Source organism: Nycticebus coucang, chromosome 12, assembly GCF_027406575.1.
Source record: "Nycticebus coucang isolate mNycCou1 chromosome 12, mNycCou1.pri, whole genome shotgun sequence".
Taxonomy (NCBI): Eukaryota; Metazoa; Chordata; class Mammalia; order Primates; family Lorisidae; genus Nycticebus; species Nycticebus coucang.
In genome coordinates, this window is record NC_069791.1 from 25,224,560 (window position 1) to 25,237,443 (window position 12,884).

Genomic DNA, 12,884 nt, shown 5'->3' on the forward strand with positions numbered 1-12,884 from the left:
GAAAAAAAGAAAAGAAAAGAAAAAAAGAATCTATTCTAAAAAAATTTGAGGTGGTGGGAGTAATGCTATTTCTTATTCAGCATTCTACAAAAACAATCAGCAGAAAATCTTTAGAGGGCTATCCTGGGTTTTTACTAGGGATTGGCAACCTTTAGCTTCTGTGCCAGCTAACAACCAAGTAACTTAGCTTCACTCAGCTGCCACAGAATGAATTGTTCTTAACATTTCCCTCCATGTACTTCTCCACTCTGTTGGCCCCAGAGTAAAATTAGAAATGAGTAACTGTGGCATAATTCTACATAACCTACCAGCTCTTCGGACACTGGAACAGAAAACTCAGTTCTTGAATCCCTATTCTAAACAAAAGGTCAAAGTTAATTTAAAAATTCTAGAGAAATAAATACCCGCAAAATCCCACACATTTAGAATGAGGTCTTTCTTCTTTTTTCCTCTTATTTGGATAGGCCAGTCTTTCACATCTATGCCAACGGTGGCACTCTGCATTCCAAGATCTGACTTCTTGGTTTTCATTAATTGCTGCAATAAGGTGGTTTTACCACTCCCAGTATTTCCCACAATCATGAGTTTCATTCGGTTATAGGGCACAGCCTTCTTTAACCTCTGTTGAAGAAACCTGGTATTTGAAAGATAATAATAAACTGCTTAACAGTATACTTGAAACTTAGGTAGTTCTTCTTACGCATTAAATAGTTTAAAATATAGTATTTTAATGTAGTATAGCAAAAGAATGCATAGTACATATAACTAACAGTGTAGATGACTTTCAATGCATATATTGTGTTAGTGATTTGAGTGTAGTCAATGTTGTTTGGTAGCATCGCCAAATATAAGGAAATGTTACACTATCACCAGAAATAATCAGAATGCCAAATTGTGTTTGCAATACCGTTAGAATGCAATATATGTATATGGTGGGGGGGGGGGAATTTCTTTAAATGGTATAAATAAAACCCTAAAAATCATAAAGTATAAAACTTTACAAAATCCATGTGATATAGAACCAAAGTACATATATAGGTAAACTGTTACATTAATTCTACTAAGGAGTCATAGTGACTATATTATATATGTATGTATATTTATATTCATATTAAATATGGTATATATATTATGTACACGTACATATGGTATTAATATAGGGATATAAAATGATATTGGTTACAGTGTAAATAAATACATATAAACTATTAGCAAATGTTAATAGGTTGCTATTCCTAATGTAAAAATAACTAAAACTAATTAGGAGTGCTATAGGTGGCTAAACAAATTCACTTTTAAAATATTGGTAGATTTAAAATGTTATCAAAAATATGATGGGTATAGATAGATATGCTAAACTGTTGCTACAACTAAAAATTAGAGGAACAAACTAAATCATAACTGAATTTTAGGAAACATTGACTGACCCATTCTTATATGTAATGGAAATCTGACCAACATTTCTGATGATACAATATTATTTTTCTTGATTTATTTATTGATCAAGAATGCGCCTCTCTTCAATAAAAGTCATTCTTAAAAGAGTAAATGATGCTTACAGTGTCTAAACTGCTCCAAGTCTTCTGTTTTTTCTAAAAATATCAAACCACGTTTTAAAATATTTAGTAATATCCTGCCTTGATAATATAATAGCATAATATATTGAAAACTAGTTCTACTAAATGTTTAGTAAGAACTGAACCAATTTTTTATATGAAGATCTTCTTGAGTTTCTATTGGGAAAAACCATGGGAAATGATCATGTAAGATCAGGGGTACTCATGTTTAGCACAGAAGGAAACAAATTCTTTTCTTTAAATTAAGTCAAGGGCAGGAGTTCAGAAAACCAAATCCTTCCTCATAAAACAAGACAAAAAGTTACATATAAATTAAGAGAACTTAGGCAGATGAGAAACTAATCGGAAGTGCCATAGGTGAATAAACAAAACCACTTTTAAAATAATAGATTTAAAATGTTATCAAAAATATGACGTATAGAGAGATATAAACTATGTTAAACCATTGGCACAGTGAGTTGCGACCCACAGGTTGAGAACTGCTGGCTCAGAGGAATGAAAAACCTTTGCTGTGGCACCATAGAAACACACGCATTAACAGAAAGGCAAATAACACCTTAGTTACAAATGTTAAATAGGACTATTTCTATTTTCTCTAAATTATAACTATATATCCATCAAAGTAACACAGGAAATTGGAAACAAATTGAATAAAAACAAATGGAAATAATAATGATCTAACCTTATGATGTCTTTGGCTTTACATCCTATATGTTTAAAATCAAAATTAAGACGCAGTTCATCCAAAGGAAGATCCCATATTTTGCTCAATTTTCCCATTTCATTGGGAAAGGATCTCAGTTCCAAGTTGTAACTAACATCGAGAGATGTCAGATTTTCAAGACAGCCAATCTCAGGAGGAATCTTAACGAAATAGAAAAGGGCAAAACCTGTTGGTGGGAAGGAAGAAACGCGGCTGCCAAGGAACGGGGTGAAGTGCTCATAGATTCCATCACGACTTGCACAACCCTGCAACAGGCCCTAAAATTTTCCAAAGACTTTTGTCGTAAGTTTTCAGGATGTATTTAAAAATATAAAAACACACATATGAAGAACTCAGCCCCAAACAATCTATGCCAGTCACTTATAATCTTTAAAAATTATATATCCCCAAATAAAACACTTGATCTCCTCCCGACATTAAAAGATGCTATTAACAGTTATCCCTTATCTGTGGCTGGGTTCTGTTCCCTCACACTGCCCAGGTTCTTCAGTGAAGCCAAGAAGATGTAGTCCCTGCTAACTTGCATGCAACACTGTGTTCTTAAAATATAACTAAATGTTTCTATTTTAGGGGGCATCCTCATTACAGTGATTTTTTTTTCTCTCCCAAGTTTTTAACCAGTATACATTACATTTATTATAGAAACCATTCATTTGACAGCAAAAAATCAGGTACAAAAAGTGTTTACAGTTTTTTCTGAACCTCACACTATCAGATACTTAATTCTTTTGAGGTTTTATAAACAACAGCCTTGAACTTGCAAAAAAATATTTTCTGAGAAAAATGGATAGTCAATCTCAGATTTGTAATAGAGAGAACGAAGCAAAGCAAAGAAAGCTGCTCCGGGAGGGTGAAGGGGAGCATGGTAAAACGCAGAAATGAAAGAATGTGGGAAAGAGCTGAAAAAATGATGTAGTGTGAGAGCCAGCAACAAGTTGAGGAATACAGAACATCTGAGTTTGCTAAGAGATCAGAGACTCGGTGATACAACGACACCCTTAAAGCAAACAATCACAATTAAATGTGTACATATATACACACGTGAGTCTTCAAAAATACAGCACAAAAGTGGATTTTTTAAGAAAATTAAGCTATGTTACTATACCCACTCACCATAGGATAGGCTTACATCTTACTCAAAAAGCAAGAACGATAAAATAACAGATTTTTAAAATGATAATGTGTGATAAAGCACATTATGAAGCAGATTTACAAACCAGCAACAATTTCAAAGACAACGTCTCACCTCTTTCAGTTTATTATGAGAAAGATGTAGTTTCTCCACTCTAGACCATGCATGTGCTTTTTCACTCAAGTCCAAGATGCTGATCTGATTATAGCTAAACAAGAGTTCCCTTAAGTTCAGAGATTTCCAGTGTACAGGCCCCGGCAGATACTGGATGTCATTGTGGCTCATATCTAAAGACCGTAAGCTAAAGGAATACAATGTCACGATGAAAACCAAACGAGTATTTACCACATACCCTGTTTCCCCCAAAATAAGACATCCTCCGAAAATAAGACCTACTTACAGGAAAGATGTCTCCTGAAAATAAGACCTAGCGCATCTTTGGGAGCACACCTTAAAACAAGACACTGTCTTATTTTCGGGGAAACAGGGTACTTGAGATAACCTTGCAAGTAATTTTCTCCAGAATAAGGATAAGGCCTAACTTTAAAACTAATATAGTTGCCATATGAAAATGCACGTGAATTGAGAGTCTACAGTTGAACCACCAGCTTAAAAGAACTAATCCTGTGGGCAAGTTGTTCCAGCTCCTATAAAGTGGAGATAACAGCAGCTATCTTACAGGTTATTAAGAAGATCAAAGAGATGATCCACTGTATAGCAGTTAAAACAGCGTCTGACACCTCTATGGCTAAATTAGAGTTAAGTATCATTTGCCTAACTAAGTATATATTTGCACATGCATATTTATGAATTTCATGTATGAAGTATAAGACAGTTAGAATGGTATTTAAGGACAGGCCCAGTGGTGCATGCCTGTAGTCCCAGGATTTGAGGAGGTCAAGGTAGGAGGATCATTTGAACCAGGAGTTTGAGACCAGTGGAATAATACAGCAAGACCCTGTTCTCTATGAGAAATAAGAAAAATTAGCTGGACCTGGTGGCAAGCACCTGTAGTCCCAGCTATTCAGGAGGCTGAGGTAGGTGGAGCTCTTAAGCTCAGGAGTTTGAGGCTGAGCTATGATCATGTCACTACATTCTATCCTGGGCAACAGAGTGAGATCCCGTCTCTAAAAAATGAAAATTAAAAAAAAAAAATGGTATTGAAGATGACACCACCTCAAAATCTTATTGATTCCTGAATCTGTAAATAGGAAGCTTTTGCTTTTCATGAAATTACCCCAAAATGCCTAAAACCTGGAACTACGTAAATCATCTTAAGTTTCACCAACAATTTCACACAAATATAATTTAAGCATAATTTCAAAGCTTGGCAACATATCAATCTCTGAGAGTAATTAAAATTGGAGAGTTACAATGATGCAGTAATTAATTAAACAATCTTAAAGTGTTTTTCTACAACAGCCCACTAAATTAATATAAAGCTTTAAAGTCCAACTAATGAGTTAGTTTTTTTTGTATAGTGAAAATCAAACATTTATATACATAAAGACATTAAGCTGAATAGGTTTAGAAATCAATTACTTTTATATGTTCAAAATGAAACTATCTTTCTAAAGGTTCTGTTTTAGCTCATGTGGTTTCAAAATTAAAATAACAATAAACTTACTGTGGAAGATTTAAAATTGCTTCTGGAACACGCGTAAATTTGTTTTGAGATAATTTTAAGCTTGTCATGGACGAAGGCAAGAAAGGCATGGCAGCTTAAAGAAAATAAAAATGAAACAGACAGTTTAATCATTTTAATCTAGATTCAAGTAGATGTCCATTAAATTCAAAAATAAGAACAGCTACAAATGATATGCCACTTAATTTCATCCTGAAAATATTTTTAAAAGTCCAACTTTATCGGTTATATCCTCAATATTGTCACCAAACAATAAAACAGCATGCCGTACTTATCAAACTCTTTTTTTTTTTTTTTTTTTGTGGTTTTTGGCCGGGGCTGGGTTTGAACCCACCACCTCCGGCATATGGGACCAGCACCCTACCCCTTTGAGCCACAGGCGCTGCCCATCAAACTCTTTTAATATGAAAGCTGAACAATTATCTAAATATATTTACCCACCATTTGTACAAAGCAGAAATTATTAGAATATTCATTTCAAATTACATGAGATGTTATTATTTAAGATATATTCTAGATTAACTCAAATTACTGCTCTAACTCATTACAACAAAGCACTTTGGAACACTTTATTAATTTACAATGTAGTATAAGATTACAAATTCTTTACGGTACTATCTCATAAAGAGTGTTCTATGGGATAATAATGGATGTTAATAAAAGTATTCTTTAATCATCCGACCGTAGATTGAGAAATAAAGTAAAATACCTCAGAGTTCCCAATAAAATAAAGTAAAATATCAAAAGTTCACAATATTCTGGCATGTTTTATGAATTTTTCAAGAGGGAACTACAATATGAGGTTCCTCCAAGGAATAAAATTCTGTTGAACACAACTTGTAAAACTAAGCAATTAATATAGCCTTTTATTTTTCATCCATAAAATAGTATAGCTAAACAAGATGAACTCTGAGATTTTATAGAAATCTACAAATCTATGATCTTCTGAAAGTGGCTTGAAAAATTATCTCTTAGCATTTGTCAAAAATGTGGGTTATGCTTTCTTTAGAAAATTTTCAAGGGTCAAAATGTTCCAGGACATGGCTAGAAGCTGTCTTCCTGAGAAGCAGAAAGCTACATATTATACCTCACCCACTGGCAAAATAAATGATTCTCCCCTTAAGAATCAACAGTTTTGAGGTCCAGATGCTATATGGAAAACATTCATAAGATGAAAGAACTGAAACTTAATGTCACATGAGATTATTTTTCGTAGTTAGTGGTCCTGCTCAAATGTCACCTCTGTGGGACATCTTCTGAAATGCAAGATCACTTCTCAAACCATTAAGGTTGGGTAGTGCAAAATAAATGGATTTTTGAGCTGAGGTATATCAAAACTTTTACAACTAGTTAATTAAAGGCATTCCCCTTATCATGTTACACAAAAATATAAGTGCCGCGGACCACCCAGTCGGTGGGCTCCAGTCCGAGGGAAAGCAGGGAGAAGGAACGAGGAAAGTTGAGAGGTCGGCGCAGGAATGACAGTCTGGCACACCACGGGTGAAGTATGCAGCTGCAAATTCATTGTGAAACTTATGCAAGTACTTATACACTTCTGCTCACTACGGCTGTGGTGCCGTGGGTGCGGCATATAAGGGCTTCAGTTTCTGCAGTTAGGCAGAGGTCATATTTATCCTACCCTACAGAATTTTTTTTTAATTTATTTTTTTAAATTTATTTATTTTTATTAAACCATAGCTGTGTACATTAGTATGATCGTGGGGCACCATACACTTGGTTCATAGATCGTTTGACACATTTTCATCACATTAGTTAACGTAGCTTTTGTAGCATTTTCTTAGTTATTTTGCTAAGACCTTTACATTCCACATTTACTAGGATTCACAGAATTTTTGTGAGATTCAACTGGCACATTGACCATGAACAAGCCTCAAGGTCCTTGGGAATGTTCTTCTTTCTAGAGCCAACTTAAATATCACAGGCATGGCTTCCCTGACTCCGCAGTCTGAATCCAAGCCCCTGAGGTTCCCTCACAGCATCCTGAAACTTTCCCACAGCATTTAGTACAACATAGAATTATACTTATTTATGCCATCATCATTTCTTTTTTGTGTGTGTGGTTTTTGGCCGGGGCTGGGTTTGAACCCACCACTGCTGGCGTATAGGGCCGGTACCCTACCCCTTGGAGCGAGAGGCGCTGCCTACTCCATCATCATTTCATGCTTGTCTATCTTCTGAACTTAATTACAATTCCTTAAGGACAGAGACAGGCTTGGCTTTGCTCACTAGTAAGTGAATCACTCTGTCTCCAATTTTAAGCTCATGGTAAGAATATGGTCAATATTCAGGAGGGTAGGATAAAAGGAAGGAGAGATAAAGGAGAACCACACTATGCAAATTAACATGGCTTTTATCATTATTAGTTTCTGAAAGTTCTGAAAAACTAAAATCTTTTAAATACGTAGACAAACTATATTCTGCTCTAAAACAGTACTAAAAATTATTTTACTAAGTCAGGTCTCTATTAAGGGAAATAAAATACGCAGAATACCTGTTTATTACCACGAAAGTATTTTGTTCCTTAATGTTGGAATATTCAGATAGGCTGCAAATGAGCTTCATTCCCTGTATCATCTCACACACTAAGAGAACTTAGTTATTCCATAACTTTCAATGGAAGTGATGGCCATCTTGTGTATTATTGGAATACATATATCTTGCAAAAAGCAAGCGATGAAGGAATACACATTAAATTGACTAATTTGAAAACTGTTTAATGATTAATTTTACTTCTAAAAACAATAGCAATAATAGTAATTGCACATACAATACCAAAAAAAAACTGCTGAAGAAATCTAAGCATGATACTCAGCATTCAGTATAAAGATGCTTCACCTAGCTCAGACAGCCGTATGCATTTTTTAACAGACTAAAATGAACCACAGTAGAATGACTATTTGTAGGCCAGCTAACTGTCATTTTAGCCTATGACAATAACAATTTGCTAACTTTTTAAAAAATTGTAGACTAATTTTTAGAGTTGCTTTCGCTTATAGAAAAATGGATCAGAAAGTACAAAGTCCCCCTACACTACTTCTCCCCTCACCATCACCTCCCCACACAGTTTCCCCCATTATTAACAACTTAAATACATTAGATTGGCACATGTTACCTTGATGAGCCAATATTGTCACCTAAAGTCCACAGCTCATTTGTTATGTTGTACATGCTATGGATTTTGACAAAGGTATAATGACACGAATCCACCATCGCAGTATCATACAGAATAGTTTCAATGCCCAAAAACTCCTCTGGGCTCTGCCTATTCATCTATCTCTCCCCGCTAACCTCTGGCAGCCACTGATCTTTTTAATTTCCCCATAGTTTTGCCTTTTCTAGAACATCATACTGTTGGAATCAAATGTATGTAGCCTTGTCAGATTGGTTTCTTTCACATCACAAAGCACTTAAGTTCCCCCGTGTCTTTTCATGGTTTGATAGCATTTTTTTTTTTATTGCCAACCTGCTAATTTCATTTTGAAAACTCCAGCATAATATTTAAACTAAAACACCACCTTTAAATCCCCATCTCAAATGATTATACATGACTCATCTTGTACTGACCTGGTTAGGAGTTCACCTATACGGAACACTTACCAAGGAAATTCATTCTGGCACTGAAACTTTCCACATTAGGACAAGCTTCAAGAAAGTTCTCTGATAGGGATGAAATGTTGTTTTTATTAAGGTTTAAAATCTTCAGTTCTTTCAGGCTCAAGGGAGAACTAATCTCTGATATTTTATTTCTATCACAAGAGACAAAACCAGAGGATTAAATGCATCAACTTATATGCTTTAAAAAAAAATCAAAATAATTTGCTTTCAAAGAATAGCATTGAAGATTTATTAATTTTAGGATTAGTTGTAAAATTTAGGTTAATTGATAGAAGTAATATTAATTGCCCCAGTCTCTTATTATTGTTTGAAATGCATTGTCATAGAAATGTTAGCACTATTTGTCAACCTTGATATATTTAAGAAATCCTTCCGTCGTTAATGAATCCTTTCTTACCCTTCTAAAATGAGCAGTTCCAGTTTCTCTATCACTTCGGCAAGGTTCTCAGGAACAGAAGACAGTTGGTTATATGACAGGTTAAATTGTTTCAGGGTTGAACATTTCACCGCAGGATCTAAAACTACTGAGGGTCCAATGTCATTTCGAGAGACATCAAGGTTGGTGATACAATTCATTTTCAACAAGTAAGAGGGAAATGATGTAAATTTATTACTGTGCAAGTCCAAATGTGTCAAACACTTGAGTGTCTGAAAAGATAATATTTTAAAATTCTCAAATGGATGATCTAAGCAACTTAAGTCTAGCTAATATTTCTGTCTTCCATACCTCTGATAACTAAAACCATCAAGGATCTTCAAAAATATTGTTAATACAATCCATAACAGAATTTCAGTGTACTGGCTAGCCCAACCATTTCTGCAATCTCATGAGAAGAACTAGGAAAAATACAATATACAGACTGTCCGAAGCCAGCACACAAAAATAAGGTTTAAAGTTTCATTTAGATTTTTTGTAAACTATTTCAAAAGCAAAATAGGCCTCAACAAATATTTGACTTAATAATTTAAAGATAAGCAGTATAATATAATATTGGGAATACACTGTTAAACACTCTTTTAGAAATTGCTTCACATTTTAATATTTATGAGATTTATTGTAAAAGTAGTCACACATGACACGTTTCATTTTAGAACCTCTTTGTTTGTTTGTTTGAGACAGGGTCTCACTCAGTTGCCCAGGCTAGAGTGCAGTGGCATCATCATAGCTTACCAAAACCTCAAATTACTGGGCTCAAGAAATCCTCCTGTGTCAGCCTCCCATACAGCTGGGACTTCAGGTGCTCATCACCACAGACAAATAATTTGGGGTCTTATTATGTTGTTCAAGCTGGTCTCAAACTTCTAGCTCAAGAGATCCTCCTATTTCAGCTTCCTAAGATTATAGGCATGAGCCACTGTGCCCAGCCAGAACCTCCCCCTTTTTATGGAACTTTTTATTTCAAATCTCCATTTTTTTATTTTTAAGCAATTTCTAATTTTACAATGATAATAGCACAACTCCGTCTACATGTCATATCAATTTTTAAAATCTTAGGTATACATTACTGTCCAAGAGCTAAAATACCAAAGATAATCACTTCTCCATCCCCCTCTCTATCAGTATATTCATTCCCACAAGGAATTCTAAAGAGTTTGATGTTTGATTACAGAGGTTTACTAATGACTCTTCACCTCAGAAGTTGTTTCAAAACTCCTACCTTTATGTCAGATCCCACCAACTTATTCAGAAGGAAAGATTTTAAAATTATTTCTTCCTAAGGTTTAATCAGGAGATTTTCTTGTTGAAAGAACAATTGAGACCCTTTAGGCAGTAACAAAGAAAGGTGCCATCTAGTGATGCCATTTTGAAATTTCCCCACAAGAAGGTTCTGAGCGGGTCCAGTCATGGAGCGAATGCCTGAACACTTGTGTATGGCGTTTTGCTGTAGTCTCTTCAAATTCCATTTGTTTCAGCTATACCAAATTCTGCAATTCTTCTACTTACTCATTTAACAAATATTTACTGAAGGCTTACCAAGAGTCAGCCGTCAATTCCTACCCAAATTAATTCAAATTAAGTATCTACTGAGGCTTCACTGTGCATCAGCTCTTCCTAGGTTAAAACAATTCCTGTCCTCAAGGAGTCCACAGTTCAGTGAGGGCAACGTGCATTAAATCCAATTTTACGAGTGAGAATTGGGGGGAAAGACATTAGGTGCTATGCACGTGTAAACCAGGTGGATAGCTCAGCTGGAGGGTAGAGGAGAAAAGAGAAGCAGAGGGTGAGGACATGACATTTAAACTGAGACTGGAGCCAGGTGCAAGTGGTTCATGCTTGTAATCCCAGCACTTTGACAGGCAGAGGCTGGAGGATGGCTCTGGGCTAGGAGTTTGGGAACAGGTGGGGCAACATAGTGAGACCTTCTTTCTACATAAAATGAAAAAACAAACAAACAACAAAAAGAAAACTGTGGGCATGTTTGTGTGTACCCATAGTCCCAGCACTTTCAAAGCTTAAGTAGGGGTTTAAGGTTGCAATGAGCTATGATTGTCCCATTGTACTCCAGCCAAGATGACACAGCAGGACTCTGCCTCAATGGAATAGAATAGAATAGAATAGAATAGAATAGAATAGAATAGAATAGAATAGAATAGAATAGAATAGAATGAAATAAAAAATAAACTGAGAGATGAGTGACGTTGAGGAGTTAGCCAGGCAAAGAGGTGAAAGAGAGAGGACGAGTTGTAGACATGGGAATGGGGATAGACAAAGGATCACCTTGCTTTCTTCTGCCTCTAGACACATAAACTTTAGGGAAAAGATGCAACTTAAATATACTGAAAATTTATGTAACATTGCTTTTAAAAAATCTCAAAATTATGACACTTTATAGATTAGAAAAAGAGAATATATTTGCAAGAAAACTAGTTTGTTTTTTTAAAGGCAGGTATAATTCTTTGTCACACTTTACAATGCAGTCTAAGAATTTAGCTTAAAAATTTAAACATTTGTATTAAGATAATTTTAATTTGTCGTAATATTTTATTTGGCTTTAAAAACTATTCATATCCACAATACATATTCATTATTAACAAACTATATTACACTTTAATTATTACAAGATAGAAACTTCAAGGAAAAAATTCAATCTCTGTGTTTAATTTTAAAATGTGACAGAAAAATTGCCACAGTGATAATTCAGTTGAATCTCTGTATTTTATAGATGAGAAAATAAAGGCTTAGAATGGGCAGAGTGATGAGTTCTTATTGTCACACAGCTGGTAGATAAGTCAGAGCCAGTGTTACCAAACCAGCTCAAATTTAGCCCATCTTATTTAATTTAAATAATTTAAGCTGCTTACGAGAATTAAATAACCAAAGTCATCATCAATATAGACTTTAAAGGCTTTAACATGTATTAAGACAGAACCTAGAATTTTTTTCTAATCAGATCTCTTTCCATTACCTGCCCTCAAAGATGTTTCCAAACAGACTAGATACCTGTACAAAAACCAGAAGACCAAGGGAAATTATTCTCCAATGGCACAAAAATAAAACCCTCTTTTGAAAGATTTAGCCATGCAAGTTAGAGACAAATGCAAAAGCTCTTCAAATGTACTGAAAGTTACAAGAATGAATTAACCTTACTTCACACAGCTGTGGCGGAAAGCTCGTGAGTGCATTCTGGTGAAGCTCCAGCTTTTCGAGATGCTCCAAGTGACCACTTAGACAGCACTTGTGGCTTAGGGCATCAATATCTCTCAGTTCATTTGCTGAAAGGTCTAGGGATGTAATATATTCTCTCTCAGAAGCCAGGGAAGAAATGCTGTCTGACTGTCTCATATGAGATTGAAGTTTTGATGACCCTTTTGCCACAAACACACAATGGAAAAATAAGCAAGTTAAATTGTTAAGTTAAATCAATTCACTTGGTAAATATTTACTAAGTACCTACTAGCATCAAGTTATCTTAAGACACTGATGTTTCAGTAGAAACCAAACTGTGGAGTTTTCATTCCATGAGCAAAAATGAACAGTAAATTAAAAATATTTAATCAGCTGGTACAAGTGGTATTTAAAAAAAAAAAAAAAACAGAGAAAAGGGTGAAGAGTAGCATTGGTAGGGGTGGTACCATGTATTTACATTTCAGAGAACTCATAAAAAGATCAAAGTGTCCATAATATTCATAAAAGGTAATTTTTAAATCTATATTTTATTTATTTCTCTA

The 12,884-nt window shown here is 34.8% G+C and overlaps 1 protein-coding gene across 1 annotated transcript in view; it reads right to left on the reverse strand.

Annotated features, from left to right (window-relative positions):
- LRRK2 (leucine rich repeat kinase 2) overlaps positions 1 to 12,884 on the reverse strand; it is a 155,047-nt gene that overhangs the window by 73,398 nt on the left and 68,765 nt on the right. Inside the window, exons 23-29 of the mRNA XM_053557282.1 lie at positions 12,304 to 12,521; positions 9,112 to 9,362; positions 8,697 to 8,845; positions 5,061 to 5,154; positions 3,548 to 3,734; positions 2,260 to 2,441; positions 405 to 634 (exon numbers count right to left, since the gene is read on the reverse strand). Of these exons, the coding sequence (XP_053413257.1) occupies positions 405 to 634; positions 2,260 to 2,441; positions 3,548 to 3,734; positions 5,061 to 5,154; positions 8,697 to 8,845; positions 9,112 to 9,362; positions 12,304 to 12,521 (1,311 nt within the window). The remainder of the gene's footprint in view (positions 1 to 404; positions 635 to 2,259; positions 2,442 to 3,547; positions 3,735 to 5,060; positions 5,155 to 8,696; positions 8,846 to 9,111; positions 9,363 to 12,303; positions 12,522 to 12,884) is intronic.